This window comes from Ochotona curzoniae, unplaced genomic scaffold, assembly GCF_017591425.1.
Source record: "Ochotona curzoniae isolate NIBS_2020 unplaced genomic scaffold, NIBS_Ocur_1.0 scaffold_4701, whole genome shotgun sequence".
Classification (NCBI taxonomy): Eukaryota; Metazoa; Chordata; class Mammalia; order Lagomorpha; family Ochotonidae; genus Ochotona; species Ochotona curzoniae.
The window spans coordinates 39,998,928-40,018,758 of NW_024467122.1; the positions used below are offsets into that span (position 1 = coordinate 39,998,928).

The window sequence follows — 19,831 nt, forward strand, 5'->3', positions numbered from 1 at the left end:
GTTGTGGCATCTTCCTTGTGTGACTGACAGCAGGGTTCAAGGTGATATAGCAGATGGGATGGATTGAAGGCATGCCATGATTTTCTGCCTTCTTCCTTCCTCCACCAGTACTCAACAGTAGAGGAGGCAGTTGCCACCCGCACTGCTCTGCATGGAGTCAAGTGGCCACAGTCCAACCCGAAATTCCTTTGTGCTGACTATGCTGAGCAAGAAGAGGTAAGAGACCTCAGTAAAGTAAGGGGAGTTGGCGTGCAGGTGGAAGCCGTTACCCACTGGATTCCAACTTTGACCCCAGGCACAGCTGCGGTCCCCAAGTCGCTGCTCTTTGCTCTGCTCTCCTCCCTTCCTCTCTGGTTTCTATAGTTGAATCATGGGCCTCAAGGATCTGGATTCAATCCTGACGGTTCTTGTCCCTCCTCTGCCCACAGCTGGATTATCACCGGGGCCTCTTGGTGGACCGCCCCTCTGAAGCAAAGGCAGAGGAGCAAGGGGTACCACGACCCCTGCACCCCCCACCCCCACCCCCAGTCCAGCCACCACAGCATCCCCGGGCAGAGCAGCGGGAGCAGGAACGAGCCGTACGAGAGCAGTGGGCAGAGCGGGAACGGGAAATGGAGCGGCGGGAGCGAACCCGATCAGAGCGGGAATGGGATCGGGACAAAGTGCGAGAGGGACCCCGTTCCCGGTCACGCTCCCGTGACCGCCGCCGCAAGGAACGTGCAAAATCAAAAGAGAAGAAGAGTGAGAAAAAAGGTACTTGGCACACATCTGCTGGGAGGTGGGCTGGGGCAGAGGGCCCAGGGACTCGGTGTGACCCCCTCTGTTCCACCTCAGAAAAGGCCCAGGAGGAGCCACCTGCCAAGCTGCTGGATGACCTTTTCCGGAAGACCAAGGCAGCTCCTTGCATTTATTGGCTCCCACTGACCGACAGCCAGGTGAGTGGCCTCCTCTGTGCCATCTTCAGAGTGCTATCTGGGCCAGAGTCAGTGCATGGGGAAAGTTGGAGGACCGCAGGAGCACGCTGGCCCACCGCCTGCGTTAGGAGAGATACAGGGAGGCAGTTGTACAAAACGGTGTGCCCTGGGCAGCAGGAACTGAAGTTGGCAGGGCCAGCCAAGCTTCCTAGAGCGTGATTTCAGTCAGCTGGGAAGGCTGTTTGACAAACTCACCTGTTTCAGTCTCCAGAGTTTTTACTTGTTAAAATCAGCTTCACAGTAATGGGCCTTTGGGAATTTTAGGCTTAGACTATGTGAGTAAAGGAAAAAGATTTGTTTACATCCAAGCTGACGGAAACTAGGAAAACACCAAAGACCAGGTGGGGGTGATGCCTGTACCTAGTATGTGTGTAAGAGTTGGAAACTTAGAGGCAGGACAGGTGCCCTGGGGAAGACAGGTGATAGCCGAGTCCCAGCTGGGCCCTTCGTGTTCACCAACAGGGCCAGAGACCCTGAACTAGGACCGCAGGGGGACGGAGTGGGGCTGAAGTGCCAACCCTTTGCCTTTCTCCCTGGCTGCAGATTGTTCAGAAGGAGGCAGAGCGGGCTGAACGGGCCAAGGAGCGAGAGAAACGGCGGAAGGAGCAAGAGGAAGAAGAGCAGAAGGAGCGGGAGAAGGAAGCTGAGCGGGAACGGACCCGGCAGCTGGAGCGGGAGAAGAGGCGGGAGCACAGCAGGGAGAGGGAGAGAGAGCGAGAGAGGGAGAGGGAGCGAGACAGGGGCGAACGAGACCGAGACAGGGAGCGAGACCGGGAAAGGGGCCGGGAGCGCGACCGCAGAGACACCAAGCGCCACAGCCGGAGCCGGAGTCGGAGCACACCGGTGCGGGACCGGGGTGGGCGCCGCTAGCCGGGAAAACACTAGGAGAGCTGCCAGTCCCAGCCGCTCTGTCCCGAGGGAGGGGGGTGCAAGGCCACAGCAGGATAGGTACAATCTCCACCGCCCTGGAACCAAGGGTCTCCTCACACCGTTTGCCCAGTGCTCGTGTCTGGCTGCCACCTGTCCCCACAACCAAAAGGAGCAGTGGCTGTCCTCTCCCACCCCCTTAACCTAACTTCTGGGACTTGGCCCTTTCCTCCCTCTCATTTCCCTTGTTGAGTCTGTGAGAGGGAAGAGCTAGGTTAAGGCGGAGGGTGGTTGAGTGGGGAAAGCCAGGTGTCCCTCTACTTTTCCAGTTTGACCATCCTTTTCACACCACCTCCCTTGGGTACTCACAGCCTCCTTGGGAACAGCCGGGGCCAGGACTGGGTCACCTATGAGCTGAATCAGCGTCCCCTCCTGAGGCCCGGGGCCCCTGCAGTTCCCACTCTTCTCTCCCGCAGCCTTGCCTCTTGCTGACCGGTTCCACTTTATATCCACCTTTTCCTTTTGTTCAATTTTTATTTTTATTTTTTTTATTATTAAATGATGTGGTCTATGAAAAAGAATAAAATCTGACTTAGTTTTAAATAGTGTATGAGTGGCTTTCATTGGGCCTGGGGGAAACAGCCAAACCAAAGGGCATGGCCACAGCCTGGAGCATGCAGTGCCTGCATGTATTCCAACCGCTCTTTTGGGCTCGTTTTCACTAATTGCTGGACCAAAGGCCTTCTAACAGGCTGTCCTCCATCCTGCCCTGGTTCTAACCATCCCGGAGATGTAGGTCTCCTTGCTTTGAGGGGAGAAGGGAAGACGCCCTGTGGAATGGAGTGCCCTGTATTCGCGTGGCGGGTAGGAGGGGGGTGCAGGGAAAGGGGGCTCCTGACCAGGACTAGAAAGGTCGCTCTCCTAATTCCTGGTCCTGTGCACCAGACGTTCTCACCTGCTCGCCACCTTTGAGGTGCTTCCCAAAATTGCCACCAGGGGGCGGCAGACCCTCGCTGTACGGGCCCCAGTAAATGAGCTTCTCCAAAAGACTGCTCCCCACCTCCACCCTCCCTCCTATGTCGTGCCACGTTCCTTGGACCCGGCTTGTGGGCCCCTGGGACCTTGTGTTACCCTTAAGAACACACCAGTCGACCCACCACTGTACTCCGCACGGGGCTCCCAACACGCCGGGAGTCCTACCCCAGCCCTAGGAGCCAGTCTAGGAACGGGGCGCCGGGTCCCCCGCGGTGGGATGCTAACCCACCTCGCGGATCGCCTGACCCCGCCGCTTAGGGCGTGCTGGCGGCTCCAAGCTCCCGGACGCGCCCTCCCAGCCAGCTCTTGGAAAAGGACCTGGCGCCGTGGCCTGGATGTCCTCCCGCCTCAGTGCCCTGCCGGGGCGCTGCGGGCCGGCCCAGAAGGGGCGCCGCATCTGTATGCGCCCCGCAGCCCGGGAGCGCCGAGGGGGCGGGCGCCAGGCGCCGCCCCCGCCCCCACCGCGCGCGGGCCCGGCTGGCCGGGGAGGGTCGGAGGCTGGGTTCTCCTCTCCCGCGCGGCGCGGAGCCGCCTCGCTCCTCCGCAGGCGGAGCCTCCTTCCCCCGCCCCCTCCGTCTCGCTCCCTTGTTCTCGCCGGGGCCGCTCAGACCTGCAGCGGAGCCGCGGCGCCCGCTCCGATCCGGCTCGGGGCTGCGCCCCCGGGACTCGGCGGCGGGGGCGCTCCCGGCCAGCCTGGGCCCCTCGGCAGTACCAGGTAAGGGCCCGCCTGCCCTGCAGCCCCGAGGATCGGGAATCCGCGAAGGGGCAGCAGGGGGCCCCGCAGCCTGCGGGTGTCTTCAGCGTGGGGCGCTCCGTGGCTGGAAGCTCGCTGCCGGCTCTCTTCTCCCGCGCTCTGCCCGCGCTCCTCTCCGCTTTTTTCTCGCGGTCACTCTTCCCCTTTCCTCGTCTCCGCCTTCTCTGCCCTTTGCTGCTTGCCTCCCCAACCCTCATCTCCCGCTCTGCCCGTCCTGTCTTTCCCCAACGCCTCTCCCGCTCTGCCTTCCCTTACCCCCTCTACCTTTGCTCTCGCTCTTCCCTTTCCCGCTCTCCTTTCCTCCTCATGCCCTCCCTCGGCTCTCCTCTCACCTTCCTGCTATCCTGTTTGCCACTCCTCTTACCCCATGCCCTCTCTCCTCCTCGCCCAGCCTTCCTCTCAGCTTCCCAGCTTCCCTCCGGGAGCAAACTGACTGTCAGGTGTGTGTCTGCTCCGGGGGACGGAGGAGGGGCGGGCAGCCGGCCACCACCGCTCTCCCCAGGAGGAGAGGGAGGGCCAGCCCACGCAGGGGACCAGGTCTTCTCTTGGGCTCCCCTCCCTCCCGCAGCCCCTCCCCATCTCTGCCTCCCCAGGCTGCTGCTCCCTTTTCGAGAATGAAGTTGCCTAGGCCTGGACTGACCCCCGCCCTCAGCCCCAGGCATCTACTGCAAGCGCCCCCTGCTCCCTGCCCCAGCCTAGTACCTGCTTGCTTCTGTGCCGCTCAGGCACCAAGGCTGCCTGCCTTATCGCTCCCTCCGTCTATTGCTGCTTGCTTTGGTGGCTCTCGCTGCTTCTGCCGGACAGTCCTCAAGCCCATCTGGCCCCCGGTGGCTCTGGGTCTCTGTTTCCCTGCTCCTCCAGCTTGGGCTGCCCCTCCACAACCTCTTGAGCCCCATCCCACTTTGAGGGACTGTCACAGCGGCAGCAGGGTGGGCTGGGGCAGTGTCTGCAGAGCCGGAGGGACTTTGGCAGGCTCTGCATACACCCTGGCCTTGGCTGCACGCCGCCGTGTCATCTCTCAACCTAACCCTAGGCAGGTTAAAGCCACACCTCCCGGAGTGCCAAGCCGCTGATTTGAAGCCTTTCTCTGGTCACCTCTTCCAGCCCCCATCCCCACCCCAGACCCAGCTGGAAGGACAGGAGATGGAATTTGGGATTCCAAGACCACCCCTGTCCCCCTCCCCAGCTTCCCTTCTCAGAGCTGGCTGGCCAGAGATGAAACAGCTTGGAGGGCTGGAAGGGAGGTGGCTGCAGGCAAAGCCCAGAAAGGGAGGAGGGACAGGTCAGACCAGCTACACTGTACCCTCAGTCCGGACATCTCACGGGGGAGAGCAGGAGGGAGTGTCAAGCATCACCACCTTGACCCTGAACAGCTACCTGTCCCACAGGTGTGCATCCATGGGGTAGCCCCAACGCCTCTGCCCCTCTGCCCCGGCCAACTCATGGGCTACCTGGCCTGGCCCAGCCACAGCACCAGGGGCCCGTGAGCAGAGCCCTGGCTCCACCCCAAGCATGTGGGGCCTGGTGAGACTTCTGCTGGCCTGGCTGGGGGGCTGGGGCTGCATGGGACGGCTGGCAGCCCCCGCCTGGGCCTGGGCAGGGTCCCGTGGGCGTCCAGGGTCTGCATTGCTGCGAACCCGGAGGAGCTGGGTCTGGAACCAGTTTTTTGTCATTGAGGAATACGCCGGTCCCGAGCCAGTCCTCATTGGCAAGGTAAGCCTCCCCTGCCCCCAGGGCTCTCCTGCCCCATGGTTTCCTCCTTTCTCTTCCATGGTGACCTTGGTCCCCCCAAATGCCCTCCATCCCACTGCCCCTAGACCTGGTCTCTTAAGTCTCTGGCCCTGCCCTTGGCACCTTCCACCACTCTCTGACCCTCCGCAGCTACACTCGGACGTAGACCGTGGTGAGGGCCGCACCAAGTACCTGCTGACTGGGGAGGGCGCAGGCACAGTGTTTGTAATCGACGAGGCCACGGGCAATATCCATGTTACCAAGAGCCTGGATCGAGAGGAGAAGGCACAGTATGTGCTGCTGGCCCAGGCCGTGGATCGAGCTTCCAACCGGCCCCTGGAGCCTCCATCCGAGTTCATCATCAAGGTGCAGGACATCAACGACAATCCGCCCGTCTTCCCCCTCGGGCCTTACCACGCCACAGTCCCTGAGATGTCCAACGTTGGTGAGCGCCCCAGTCCCACCTCTGCAGGGAGCTGTCCACCCTAGAACTCCCCATCGCCTACCTAGCCTCCCTCCCACCTGGGTCCCCTGCCCCCCTCCCAATGGCTGAGCTGACGGGCAAGCTGGGATCCCTCCAGGGACATCAGTGATCCAGGTGACTGCCCACGACGCTGACGACCCCAGCTACGGGAACAGCGCCAAGCTGGTGTACACGGTGCTGGATGGGCTGCCGTTCTTCTCTGTGGACCCCCAAACTGGTGAGGAAAGCACTTCAGGGTTGGGGGTAGGGTGGAGGGGACACCCATGGAGGAGCCTGCTGGTGAGCCACTGCCTCTCTCTCCCCCAGGAGTGGTGCGCACGGCCATCCCCAACATGGACCGGGAGACACAGGAGGAGTTCTTGGTGGTGATCCAAGCCAAAGACATGGGTGGCCACATGGGGGGGCTGTCGGGCAGCACAACAGTCACTGTCACCCTCAGCGACGTCAATGACAACCCCCCCAAGTTCCCCCAGAGTAAGGCCACTGCTTCACTGGTCCTTTGACCTCACCCCACCCCCACACACAGGCTTGTCATTTCCCATCCCCACCACAGCCAGCCTGTGCACAGCGGGAGAAGGGAAGTGCTGGGATGGGAGCTGTGGGAGGGTTAAGAGGAAGGACTGGGGACCTGTCTCAGGAATCAGCCTGCCTTTCTGCTCCTGCCAGGTGTGTACCAGTTCTCTGTGGTGGAGACAGCTGGGCCTGGCACCCTGGTGGGCCGACTGCAAGCCCAGGACCCAGACCTGGGCGACAATGCCCTCATGGCCTACAGCATCCTGGATGGGGAGGGTTCCGAGACCTTCAGCATCAGTGCAGACGCGCAGGGCCGGGATGGGCTTCTCACTGTGCTCAAGGTTTGCTTCCCACCCACTGACACCTGCAGGCTCCCTCGCACCTGCTCCCTGCTCCCCCTTCCCCCACCCCCTACCCACCTGGGGGATATGAACAGACTCAGGACTACTCTGATGTGATGCAAAGCGCCAAGTCTGCAGTCATGTCATCTTGCAGAACAGGCTGGGGGCGGAGGAGGTGGTCCTTGGAAGCTGGGCCAGGGAGTTGTCGTGGGGAAACTGGTTCAAGGTCACTTAACACATCTAGGACAGAGCTGGGGCAGATTAGAGCCGCCAACCTCACCTGTGCAGCCCAGCCTGCCTGCCACAGGCCCTCCAGTACCACTGCTCCCCATGAGGACTTAGACCCAGGTCCAAGGGGCAGGCCCGGGAAGGCACTCAGCAGCTCTCCCGTGAGCCTGGGATCTGCCCTGACCTGCTCACTCTGTGCCCTCCCCATCCTGCAGCCCCTCGACTTCGAGACCCGACGCTCCTACTCCTTCCGAGTAGAGGCTACCAACACGCTCATTGACCCCGCCTACCTGCGGCGAGGGCCCTTCAAGGATGTGGCCTCCGTGCGTGTGGCCGTGCAGGACGCCCCTGAGCCACCTGCCTTCACCCAGGACGCCTACCACCTAACGGTGCTTGAGAACAAGGCTCCGGGGACCCTGGTGGGCCGAGTCTCAGCCTCTGACCTGGACTCCCCAGCTAGCCCTATTAGGTGAGCTGGGAGATGGATGGGGCCTCAGGGTATGTCCCCTTCACTAGCCATCGAGTTTGCTGGTCTGCTGACCTGAGTGCTTGGGAGGCCTGCAAGAAGTGCCCTGACAGAGCACTTGGCAGCTTACTGCCAGCCACCTCTTGGGAGGCAGTGATGGTGCTGCCAAAAACCATCATCTCCTTCGCTCGGTGGATCTCCCGCTGCTCTGTGCTTTTTGTTTGTCCCACTCGGTAACATCTCGCTCTCCCAAGAGTCCCATCCAGTGGGTGCTGCAGCAGTCATTCTGGGGACTGGCTAAAATTGCCAGGATTGGAGTGGGCAGCTCGAGACAGAGCTCAGGACTCGAATCTGGCCTTGGCTGTGGCCTTGAGAATAGCCCCTTTGGCTGCCTCCCCTGCCAGCATCCCTGCAGCAGATCAATGAGGCGAAGGATGGTACCATTCCCGTTTGACAGTTGGGTAAACAGAGACTAAATGATTTATCTGGGGTCACCCAACCACTCTGAAACAGAACAGGACAGATGGGGGGCTCCTGGGTTCTCCAGAATGGAGGAAAGACAGGGGCCCTGCACCTCTTTCTGTATCTCCTCTCCCCTCTCTGGGGAGCCAGGTGGCCCAGTCCCAGGACAGGGGCCTAATGGTGGTGTCCTCCCAGGAAGGAGGAAGGAACAGAGGGGCGTCAGTGAGCTCTGGCTCTGCCCCTCCTCCTTCCTCAGGTACTCCATCCTCCCCCACTCGGATCCCGAGCGTTGCTTCTCCATCGAGCCCGAGGATGGCACCATCCGCACAGCAGTGCCCCTGGATCGCGAGGCTCACGTGTGGCACAACCTCACAGTGCTGGCCACGGAACTCGGTGAGAATCCTGCGCCTACAGGGAGGCAGCAGCCTGCTGGCAGATGGGGCTGTCCCCATGTGCTGGGGAGAGGAATGCTTCCTGCCAGTGTTTCCAGCCCGGGTCCCTGGCAAGCAGGCCTCCTGTCTGTCGAGCTGGGCCCCAGGAGCCTACCCGATCATTCTCCTAAGCTTGGAGTCACTTTCTTCGCTGACCTTAAGAATGAACAAGGCCCCAAAAAAGTCACTACCCAGGGACTGCCAGGCCCTGTCCTGCCCACTGCCAGCTTCAGGCTGGAGCTGGGCATCGCTCCTGGGAGCACCAGCAGGCAGGGGGAGCAGCAGCAGTCACTGTCTGAAAAAGCCCCCTTGGATGCCTGGCAGCGACCCCCCACTATAGTGGAGGGTACCAGCTCCGTGTTCCTGTCAGTCCCCTGCAGCCCTAACCTTGGCTCTAGAACAATCCCCTCATCCCCCTTCCCCCTACCCCAACATCTCCCCACATACCCTGCTTTGCCTGGGGCAGTCCCATTCCCTGCTGTCACTCATGCTGTAGAATCAGCAATGGCCAGTCGTGTGTGTGTGTGTGTGTGTGTGTGTGTGTGTGTGTGTGTGTGCACGTAGGTGTGTAGGTATGGGCAGGTGTGTGCTCAGGGGTCTGTATGATTCTCACTCATGCTGGTGAGCATGAAGCTCTAACTGGATACAGACATAGTCGTGTATGTGTGTTTGTGTGTGTGTGTGTGTGTGTGTGTGTGTGTGTGTAGGGTTCAGTAATGCTGTTTGTGTGTCTGGGTGGGTAGCTCTCTGGAGAGTAGCCGCAAGCACATGTGGGTATGTAAGCATGGTGCAGGAAGTTTGGAAGGGATGGTGGAGGTAAAGATCTTCGTTTGAAAGCACAGGCCTGGTTGGTTGGTAATCTGTGCTCTCGCTGGGCCTTTAAAAGGCACTTCCAAAAGGAAGCGTCGTTGGGCATGTGCAGGTGTTGGCAGGCAGCAGCTGACGCTGATGCTTCTTAGTGTGAAGCAAGTTGTGGTTCAAGCCCCCCAAAATGAGTTTGTTCATTCCACCTTCATGACAGCTTTGTGAGGCAGTTGAGACTATGTCCCCACATTTTTATATCAATTACCTTATTTTTTAAAGATTTATTTATTTTTATTGGAAAGGCAGATTTACAGAGAGAAGGAGAGATAGAGCAGGTCTTCTGTCCACTAGTTCACTCCCCAAATGGCTTCAACAGCAGGAGCTGAGCTGATCTGAAGCCAGGAGCCAGCAGCTTCTTCCAGGTCTCTCACGAAGCTGCAGGGTCCTAAGCTTTGGGCCACACTCTATTGCTTTTTTAGGCAGTAAGTAGAGAGCAGATTGGAAAGATGCATTTATTTATTTGAAGGAGTTACACAGAAAGAGAGGGAATGAGAGACCTGAGAGATCTTCCATCTGCTGATTCACTCCCCAAGTAGCTACAATGGCCTGAGAGTGACCAAGCTGAAGCCAGGAGCTTCTTTTGGGTCATCCATGTGGGTACAGGGGCACAAGCACTTGGGCCGTCCTCCACTGCTTTTCCAAGCACATTAGCAGGGAAGTAGAGCAGCCAGGACTTGAACTAGCACCCACATGGGATGCTGGCATCACAAGTAGCAGCTGTACATGCTGCGTTACAACGCTGGTCCCCGAGTCCCCATCTTCAAATGAGGAGTTAACTGCCCAAAGTCACCCAGTTGGAGTGGGGTTGGGGGACAGTCTGCCAAGCCTGAGCCATCAGCTCCTCCTATGTGCCTATATGTGCAACTGTTGGCCGCCTAGCAAGCGTGTGTCTGTGGCTGTGTGGCTAGCCCTGTGGGTGTGTATACATGTGGAGTTGTGTTTGCAGCAGGCTGCTTGTGTATACATAGCTGTGCCCGTGCACGCGCGTGCGTGTGGGTGTGCGTCCCATCTCGCCTCTGTATCCTGCTCCTGTCTCACCCCATCATCAACCTGCAGCTGTAGGCCCCAACAGCAGTGAAAGCAGGGACCCTATCCCCGGGGCTGTCTCCAGGAAGCCAGTCTGCTCTGCCTTGGGAAAGGCTGAAGGACATGGGAGACTCAGCCAGGGAGAAGTTACTAGAATCCACACTTGTTTACTGTCCCTTTGGACATTAGCAGGGGGAGGCACCTGATGAATGGCTGTATAAAGAGCGGGGTGGGGGCCGCTGTGCCTGGCAGGGGGGCCCAGGCTGTCCTGGGTTCTGTAAGTGATGGCAGCAGCTCATCCCTCCCCAAGGCCAACACTAAGTGATATTCATTGCTGCACCACAGCTTCCCAGCCCTCTGATGATGGTGTGTGTGTGTGTGTGTGTGTGTGTGTGTGTGTGTGTGTCCCTCCCACAGGTGCTGTGCCTGAAATTGTATTCTGTGGGCCCCAGCGGGGGGGGGGAGGGGTGCTGCTGCAGTCATTGAGCGGGTCAGCCACTTCACAGGAGCCCCAGTGATGTACCCACTGAGTGTCCCCGAGATACAGGGTGTGAATGCATGTGGACTGCAGGGCTGTCATCTACATACAAACTATCTGCCTTTCACCTGGGCCGCAGGAGCCCTGCCTGTGGGTTACCCTGTGTCCCATACAGTGTGTGTGGAGTCTTGCCCCCCTCACTGGTCCCAAACACCACGCACTTGGTGCTGCCTCACTGACCTCAGACCTGTGTGTTGCACACATCCTCTGTGTATGTGTGCAGTGCGCAGGGAAGGCACCCACATCTCACAGATACAGTGCATCAACTGTTTTGTCTCCATCTGTATCGGTGTCCTGGCTTCAGACAGCTCCTCCCAGGCCTCCCGGGTGCAGGTAGCCATCCAGACCCTGGATGAGAACGACAATGCGCCCCAGTTAGCAGAGCCCTACGACACTTTTGTGTGTGACTCCGCAGCCCCTGGCCAGGTGAGCAGCGATGGGAGTGGGGGGTACAGGAGCCTGAGGCCTCCAGGGGCCCACTTGGGACTAGGCCCCTTTGCTTCCTCACAGCTCATCCAGGTCATCCGGGCCCTGGACAGGGATGAAGTCGGCAACAGTAGCCGTGTCTCCCTTCAGGGTCCCCTGGGCCCTGATGCCAATTTTACCGTTCGGGATAACCGAGGTAAGTGGCCTCCCTGGTCTCCAGCCCCGCCTATGTGGGCCTCTCACCAACCCAGGAGATGTGAGCTCTGAAATGCACTTGCACTTGGTTTTGTTGTTGTTTTTGCTCCCTGCAAACCTACCCCTGGGAGGCTGGTTCCCCAGGCAGTTCCCCTTTCACCCTGGGCAAAGGGAATGCCAAGGGGTGCCCCACATTTCTTACCGCCCCCCCCCCGCAGATGGCTCTGCCAGCCTGCTGCTGCCCTCTCGCCCTGCTCTGCCCCGCCAGGCCCCCTACTTGGTCCCCATAGCACTGTGGGACTGGGGGCAGCCAGCACTGAGCAGCACTGCCACCGTGACCGTGAGTGTGTGCCGCTGCCGGCCTGATGGCTCCGTGGCATCCTGCCGGCCCGAGGCTCAGCTGTCACCTGCTGGGCTCAGCACTGGTGCCCTGCTGGCCATCATCACCTGTGTGAGCACCCTACTTGGTGAGTCAGGTCACCACGGGCTGCAGGGGTGGACAGAGAGGTCCCCAGATGCAGGGAATGAATGTGTTCACCCCCACCCCCGTGCTGGAGGGAAGGAGCTCCCCAGGGGGGATATAGATCTTCCTGCCACCTGCTGCATCCAGGGGAGAAGTTGGGACCTGCTAATGCCCAGTGCCAGTAACAAGACATACACATTATCTATTATGCTCCACTCTGGGCCAAGTGTGGTGCCTGGCTTCTTGTTTCCCACAACCCCAAGAGGCCTATAGGATCTGTATGTGGCCCCTAAGTAAGGCTCAGAGAGGCAGTTGCGCTGTGCTCCCTGCTCTGTGTGGTCCCGGGGCCGGTGAAATGGTCGCAACCCAGCGGCCTCTATGATGTTCCACAGCGCTGGTGGTGCTCTTTGTGGCCCTGCGGCGGCAGAAGCAGGAGGCACTTATGGTGCTGGAGGAGGAAGACGTGCGTGAGAACATCATAACCTACGACGACGAGGGCGGGGGCGAGGAGGACACGGAGGCCTTCGATATCACGGCCCTTCAGAACCCCGACGGGGCAGCCCCAGCAGCTGCCGCCAGCGCCACCCCAACAACGCGTCTTGACGTGCTGCCCCGGGGACGCGCACCCCGCCAACCCCGGCCCCCGGGCCCCGCCGACGTGGCGCAGCTGCTGGCGCTGCGGCTGCGCGAGGCAGACGACGACCCCAGCGTGCCGCCCTACGACTCGGTGCAGGTGTACGGCTACGAGGGCCGGGGCTCCTCGTGCGGCTCGCTCAGCTCGCTGGGCTCCGGCAGTGAGGCCGGCGGTGCCCCTGGCCCCGTCGAGCCACTGGACGACTGGGGGCCTCTCTTCCACACCCTGGCCGAGCTCTACGGGGCCAAGGAGCCCCCAGCCCTCTGAGTCCCCCGGGGCCTGGCCCTGCCTGCCTCGGCAGGGCAGTGTGCACAGGCCCGCAGAAGTGAGCCCCTCGGATGGGGCAGGGGAGGGGAGGGGCCGAGGCAGGTGGCAGCAGCCCAGGGAACCCAGCCTCCTCCTCTTTCCCTCCTCCCCGGGCTCCCTAATCGTCCCTCACTGGTCCATCCTCACGTCTCTGTCCCCGGATCTGCGTGTCAGCGGTGACATCCTTCGTTCTCTCACTGTGACAACCCCTCCGTGGTGGCTTTTGTCCCTGTGTTCCTGAAGCTCTCTCTGTCTCCCGTGCCCCCTCCTCCAACTCATGCCATGTCCGTCTCCTGCCCACCCTCCCGTCTCCTCTGTGGGTCCCTGTGACTGGCCTTTTGGGTGTTTTATTTTCTTCTGTTGTTCATCCCCACAAAAAAAAAAACAAGGGAAACATCCAGCCACTGCTGCCCACCCTCCTGCAGGGGATGCTCTGCCCCAGGTCCGTGGCCCTTGACCCTGACTTGGGAGGAGGTGGGGTACAGCTCTTCCCCTGCCCCCCATTGGGGCTCTGATGCCCGGCTCCTGTTCTTACAGACCTGCCCGCATGGTTCCATCCATCACTCATGGCCTCATCCTGGCTCCGCAGCCTCCAGCAGAGAGAGAGAGAGAGCCAGCCCAGCTGCCCAGGGCCTGAGCTCCAGCCCTGACAGCGGCTGCCGCCTCCCTGGAGCTCTGTCCAGCTGTCAACCTTGCCCTGGGCCTCCCAGCTCTGGGCCTGGGCTCTGTGCTTCCCAGGTTCCCCTCCCTGGGGAAAGGGCAGGGAGGGGAAGAGAAAGGGAGGCAGCTGGGAAAGGGGAAAGAGGGAGGAAGGGGAGGGGCCTCCATCTCTAATTTCATAATAAACGAACACTTTATTTTGTAAGGGTGGGGCTTTGCCTGTTTCACTGTGTTCAGATGATGCAGAAGTGGGAGCAGAGGGCAAGCACCACCCACCCCCCAGCTCATTCTCATTGGGCTCAAAGCCATCACCAGAGGTGAGTTTGGGCTTCTGCATTTAGGGAATAAGGAGATGACGCTGATGCCTCCCATTGCTGCCACCAGCTGTTTCGATGTCCCTGTTGGTCTCTGGTTGTCTAAGGGGAGTGGGATGGAGGGACTTGTTGAGGATGGGGAGACAGGAAGCCGAAAAGGAAGCCAGGGTCTCAGACTGTGAGTGGTGGATTGTGGGGGGAGGGCAGGCTAGCCTTTTCTGGGATCTGGAAAGCCTGCTGTCTGAATGGGACAGGACCTACCCTGGGCTTAGCTTCCATCTTTAAAAAAAAAAAAATGCAGTCATCTTTTTTTTAAAAGATTTATTTATTTATTATTGGAAAGTCTGATATACAGAGAGGAGGAGAGACAGAGAAAGATCTTCTGCCCAATGATTCGCTCCCCAAGTGACCACAGTGGTTGGTGCTGCACCAATCCGAAGCCAGGAACCAGGAGCTTCTTCTGGGTCTCTCACAAGGGTGCAGGGTCCCAAGGCTTTGGGCCATCCTTGACTGCCTTCCCAGGCCACAAGCAGGGAGCTGGATGGGAAGTGGAGCTGCTGGGATTAGAACCAGCACCCATATGGGATCCCAGCACATTCAAGGCCAGGACTTTAGCCGCCAGGCCATTACGCTGGGCCCTGCTTCCATCTTTTAATTTTCCTCTTGGCCAAGGTCTTTGTTTTGGTGGTTGTGGAGGGACATCATCAAAGCCAAGGTGGGGAGTGGCAGCCTGAAGGCGCTGCCAGCATCTCCTAAATGCTCCCTTCCAGAAGTGGAGACGGGATCGGCCCAGGAACCAGCATGGTAACTGAGACACAGGAGCAAGTGGGCTGAGACAGCCTGAAACCCTCCCTTCTAAGTGTGACATGCTGGCAGCTGGGAACCTGGCTTATCACACTTATACCTTGCTTAGTCAGGGCAACCAGATGGAGGGAGAACTCTCCAGCCCCGAGCTGGAGCTGGTGCCCTGGACACTAATAGTCCAGGGAAAAGAGCAGGCTGTCTCCCCCAAGGTCGTCAAAGACAGCAAGCAGTGAGTACCCCAGACAGGGTGTCAGGGGGCACAAGGACTCCAATGCCCGGCAGGCAGGGCAAACCTTGCAGCTTCAGGAATGAGCAGAATGACAAGAGAAGATGACCCCTGAGACTCCTGCTTGTGAGCGGTCCCCCGGAATGGGAAGCTGACCTTTGCCTGTCCCTAAGCCCCCCGTGAAGTCCTTGTGCGCCTCATTAGTCAATTCAAGGAGAAAAGCAGAGTGTGGAGAAACAGACATGTCAGCAAGACCCATGGGCTGGTGGCCGACCTCTAAACGCCATCATCGGGAGGACGGGCTTGCAGCAACAAGTCCAGAGAGCACGGTGGGTGCTTGGTAGGGGATGAGGGGTGAAGGTAGCTCCAAGGAAAGGTGGCCTGGCCCTTTCCTCCCCAACCACTGGACAGGGACATGACCCCAACAACCCTACCTGTACATCACACCCTGGAGGCCTGGAGGGGACGTGTGGAGAAGAAAGCCTGGGCCCCCAGCCCTGCCTCTTCCCTGCTAGGTAGGGCCAGGCCACAGAGTTCTTTCTGATTCCTCTCCTGCAACCTGAGGAGTGGTTTTGGCCTCTCCTGGCTGTTGTAAGAACCGCAATCAGTCACAGGTAGGGGGGCGTTGTCTCAGTCCTGGCAGAGGGCCCCTCCCTTCTTCCCTTCTCAGGGCCCGCCCCCCCCCGCCCACACACCACCACCCAGCGGATGAGCCAAGCCAATCCCCTGCCAGGGCTGTCAGCAGGGCACAAGGGCACACAGCCTGGTCCTGAACTGCTCCTCGCACCACCTACTTCTGAGAGGTACCGTTCCCCCCTCAGCCAGGTACAACAGGGGCCAGGAGAAGGAAAAGCAGAGATGTTGAGATGGAGGACCAAGAGGCAGGGAAAAAAGAGACTGCGTGGGACGGTGAGGAAACAGCATTGTCCTTCCCCTAACATGTAGCAGGTGTCCTGCAGATTGGACCAAGCCACGGGGCGTGACACAGGGGACCTGTTGAACAGAGCTGTAAATAGAGGCAGAACAGGCAGTGACGTAAAACCAACCAAATGAACCCCATCCAGCTGGAAGTAGATACTGGGGGCCTCTGCATCTGCGGCCCCCTACTCCCAGGGCCTCCATCAATCGCTTGCAAGTGTGCTGCTTCTCACGGCTTCTCAGTTTCCGCTGGTATCCTAAAGTCTCCTGGTGTCGCCTCCTCTGACTCTGCAGAGAGTCCCCCAGTTACCATTGCACTGTAGGGCATGGCAGGCTCAGAATGGGCCTGGCTGATCTCCTCCTCTGGCTCGGGTTCCGGCAGCAGCTGCATATACAGCACACAGGCATCGCCGCGTGACACATACTCCCATCCACTCTCCCGCACATGGAAAAGGTCTACAGACCCACCCGAGTAGGCGTCACGGTGGGTGGCATGGGCCACAGCGCATCGAGCCAGGGCGTAGGCCTCCTGGACTTCCATGTCGTAGCGGTAGCCACGGTCTAGCACACCGTAGGCATAGGGAGATCCAGAGCCCACTGAGAAGATGTCACCCTGCAGTCTGGTGCCATCACTATAGACATAGAAGAGGGCGGGTCCAGAGCGATCCCAGCCACATAGGGCAGTGGCCACGCACAGATCCAGCCCCCGGTAGCGGGACATCATGACTGACAAAAGCTTGGCTGCACCAGCCACACTGGGCAGCTGGCCCTCCCTCAGGGCCCGCAGCCGTAGTTCCCGCTGCAGCACCCGGTACCATGTGGCACAGTCAGCAGAGGTGCCAGAGGTGGTACCCAGTAGGTGCTGGTGCACAGGGATGACCTTACAGGAGGCTGGGCAGGCCACATAGCTGCCGCAGGAGGAGCGCGTATCAGCTGCAGCGATGACTCCATGTCGGAAGCGGAAGGCCAGGGTGGTGGTGCCATGGGCCAGCTGAGGTCCGTGGAGCTGCAGGAAGGTTTGAGGGTCGCAACCCCTGGGGACAGCCCAGCCGCCAGCCCGGGGCAGATGTGGCGTTGGGGTCTGGGTGTCAGGAGCTTGCCAGTTGCACACTTGCTCCAGAGCCATTGCTGGGGGCTGAGTGAAGACTGGAAGGGGCAGAGCTGAGATTTTTGGGCTGGATGCTGGGAGTGGGGGGGCGGAGAGACGCCACAAAGAAGCTGGGCCGTTGCCAGAAGGTGTGCATGAGCCGCTGCTTGGGGCTTGACTCAGGAATCTGCTTCCTGCTGTCCCAGGGGGCTTCTGAGGGTGACAGGATGAGGCTGCTGGCGTCTCCCTGCCATCACTCAGACCTTTGCAGGCAGCTGCCCATGACACATCTGAGAGTCTGTCCCCCGTCAACCCCCTCCACCAAGGAGTCTCCTGTCTGTCATCCTGCATCTCCCCAGAGAGCATGGGGGCCCAGGAAAGAGAGAGAGAGAAAGGAGAGAGCATGAGGGGAGCAGGAAAGGAAAGTGGATACAGAGGAAGGAACAGAGCAGGTCCTCTTGTCTTTTCCTGTGCAAAGCAAGGCTGTGGCTGCAGCCTGAAGGAGCCCCAGGTCAGGAGGAGACAAATGCTTCGTGCTCGGAGTTGCTCAGGTCGGGGTGCTGGAGACCTCGATGCTGGGGACCCCGTTCGGAGGCCTGGGAACAGGGGATGCTGCATCTCCACTCACAGATGATATTTATTTAGAGCTAGGCATCGTGGAACACTGTACTACACTACAGCACCAGTACCTCCAACTCACAGTTTTTCAAAATATTTGTTTTATGTCATTTGAAAAGCAAGACATTCATTGTGGAGCATGAGTTCAGCTGCATCTTGGGACAGCTGTGTCCCATTTCTGAGTGCTGGTTCGAGTCTCAGGTATTTGATCACTTCCAATCCAGCTTCCTGCTGGTATATTCTGGGAGGCATCCGGTGACAGCTCATGCTTAGATACCGAGGGTCTCTGCTTCTCATGTAGCTGGGATGGGGGTCGGTAAAATAGGGAGAAGACCTGGAACTCTCCTCTCCTCTGCCTTGGGAATGAGGCTGTAAACTCCTCCATCTGTGTGCATGGACAGTGTCTGTTGCTATTTCCCTGGCAACTCGGGTCAAAGTTCTGATGATGCAGTTGAAAGGAGCTAGTGCCCTCTCTCTCCTGGTCTGCCATCTGCCCATTAGTTCAACACAGCAGTAGTGTTGATTTACAAGTCTACATCTGGGAACAAGTAGAGGTGATCTGGTTGGGAGGGGTGGGCGGCGATTATTGCAGCCTGACCATAGGTCCTTCCAAAAGAAGAAGTAGACTGCTTCCAGTAGCAGAGGGTAGGTGTCCCACTAACTACTGCCACTCAAGGGAGCACTCTGGGAACTGCTTTTTTCAGAGAAACAGACCCACATGCCAAGCAAAGCCCATGGGCGATCGAGGCTCATGCAGTGGGACTGACAATACAGCCTCCTGGGTCTCAGTACTGAAGTGTAGGATCTGGGAATCTTACTAAAGCCTGATTCTTACATGTGGATGTTTGACCAAGAGATTAAAAAGCCACTTGGTAGTCTAGCAGCTAAAGTCCTCACCTTGAAAGCACTAGGATTGGGTCCGGTGCAATAGCGTAATGGTTAAGGTCCTCGCCTTGCATATGCCGGGGATCCCTTACAGACGCCATTGCAGCCACTTGGGGAGTGAACCATCAGATGGAAGATCTTCCTCTCTGTCTCTCCTCCTCTCTGTATATTTGACTTTGCAATAAAACAAATAAAATAAATCCTTAAAAAAAGAAGAAGAAGCCGCTCGGTATGCCTGTGTTCCACATCGGAGTCTCTGCGTTTGAGTCCTGGCTCCACTTCAGGCGCACTTCTTGCTGTGCACCCTGGGAGGCAGAAGGTAACAGCTCAAATACTTGGGTCCCTGCCATGCATGTGGGATGTCTGGTTCCTTAGTTCTGGCTTCAGATTGGCCCAGCCCCAGCAGTTAGAGGTATTTGGGGAGTGAACTAATAGACAATATCCAGTTTGCTGCCTTTCAAGTAAATTGCTATTTCAAAAATAGCTAAAGACGAAGTCTTACATTTTCTTCAAATGGACAGTAAGATGGACACATACATACATACTGTGACAGCCCAGAGAATAAGAAGTGGCAACGGTAAGGCCAGATCTCTTGAAACATTTCCAGGATGTGTCCATGACCTCAGATTTTTGGAAAGTCCCGAAAGGGGAGTGAGAGTACTTATCACTAGAAAATATCTCATTCCAGGATGAGCTCTTGCTCTTCTGTGAGAGCTCACGTGGTAAACTGAATGCCCTGAATTGGTTTCTGTACACGGAATTGGAAGGAGCTGTTTGCCTGGTTCAGTTGTTTGCAACTGTTAGATTGGACAGAACCTAACAGCTACTAGATGGGATGCAGCTCTTGCTGATTGGATAGTTGAAAGTGCATGACACTTAAATTGATTAGGTGTCGGTGTTTCATGCTCAGCTTCCCTGAGCTTCGAAGAGTCTGCCTCTGACTCATTTCTGGGATAGGTTTGGTCAACTTGCAACAATACATCTATACACAGGCCATTAACAAGTCAACCCTGAAAACAACTGAAAACTTCCTGTCTGACCAATCTTTAGTCTTCATGCTGGTCTTGTTGTTTTTCAGGAAAAAACAAACAGAAAAAGAGAGAGAGCATTAACTCCCATCCATTGGCTCACTCTAAATGCCTACAACATCCAGAGCTGGGTCAGCGTGAAGCTGAGAGCCGGGAGCTCAGTCCAGGTCTCCCATCTGGGGGGTCGGGGAGCCAACCGCTTGGGCAGTGACCTGCTGCCTTCCAGGAACACACCAGCAGGACACTGGAATGAAGGGCACAGCCAGGACCTGAGCTCAGAAATCTGATATTGGGTGCTTAACTGCTGTGCTGAATATCTGCTCTTCCACTCTAATTTTAATCTTCATAAGGACATGTTTTCCTAAGGCAATGCTCAAATTCCCTGTTTCCTTGCAAAGAAACAAAATAAACTCTGAACCCCCTCATCCAGTCCAGGCTAGCATTTAGAGCCTACTATGATCTAATTCAAATCCATTCATCATAGCTTTTCTTTATTCAATTTCTACCACGTCCCTCATCGTCCCTTCACCTAGTTGAATTGTATTTTTTTTAA

The 19,831-nt window shown here is 58.2% G+C and overlaps 3 protein-coding genes across 12 annotated transcripts in view; 2 read left to right on the forward strand and 1 right to left on the reverse strand.

Moving 5' to 3' along the window:
- ACIN1 (apoptotic chromatin condensation inducer 1) overlaps window positions 1-2,447 on the forward strand; it is a 31,692-nt gene extending 29,245 nt beyond the window's left edge. For all 10 annotated transcript variants that reach the window (XM_040969916.1, XM_040969920.1, XM_040969921.1 and 7 more), the window contains 4 exons: window positions 109-216; window positions 429-753; window positions 835-935; window positions 1,518-2,447. In XM_040969916.1, coding sequence (XP_040825850.1) covers window positions 109-216; window positions 429-753; window positions 835-935; window positions 1,518-1,844 — 861 coding nt within the window. In that variant the 3' untranslated portion in view covers window positions 1,845-2,447. The remainder of the gene's footprint in view (window positions 1-108; window positions 217-428; window positions 754-834; window positions 936-1,517) is intronic.
- Window positions 2,448-3,482: 1,035 nt separating this feature from the next.
- CDH24 (cadherin 24) lies at window positions 3,483-13,361 on the forward strand. The gene is made up of 13 exons (XM_040969094.1): window positions 3,483-3,591; window positions 5,019-5,343; window positions 5,512-5,806; window positions 5,943-6,062; window positions 6,152-6,319; window positions 6,512-6,699; window positions 7,143-7,396; window positions 8,112-8,248; window positions 11,019-11,140; window positions 11,225-11,336; window positions 11,554-11,802; window positions 12,191-13,180; window positions 13,276-13,361. The coding sequence occupies exons 2-12, from the start codon at window positions 5,143-5,145 to the stop codon at window positions 12,697-12,699; spliced, it is 2,355 nt and encodes a 784-aa protein (XP_040825028.1). The 5' UTR covers window positions 3,483-3,591; window positions 5,019-5,142; the 3' UTR covers window positions 12,700-13,180; window positions 13,276-13,361.
- Window positions 13,362-15,889: 2,528 nt separating this feature from the next.
- On the reverse strand, window positions 15,890-16,786 carry PSMB11 (proteasome subunit beta 11). Its single transcript, XM_040968393.1, has one exon. The coding sequence runs from the start codon at window positions 16,784-16,786 to the stop codon at window positions 15,890-15,892; it is 897 nt and encodes a 298-aa protein (XP_040824327.1).
- Between the last annotated feature and the right edge of the window lie 3,045 nt (window positions 16,787-19,831).

Coding starts and splice junctions, on each gene's coding strand:
- CDH24 (XM_040969094.1), top strand. CDS start 5,143: ATGTGGGGCCTGGTGAGACTTCTGCTGGCCTGGCTGGGGGGCTGGGGC. Junction 5,344..5,511: donor AGCCAGTCCTCATTGGCAAG/GTAAGCCTCCCC, acceptor GACCCTCCGCAG/CTACACTCGGACGTAGACCG. Junction 11,337..11,553: donor TACCGTTCGGGATAACCGAG/GTAAGTGGCCTC, acceptor CCCCCCCCGCAG/ATGGCTCTGCCAGCCTGCTG.
- PSMB11 (XM_040968393.1), bottom strand. CDS start 16,786: ATGGCTCTGGAGCAAGTGTGCAACTGGCAAGCTCCTGACACCCAGACC.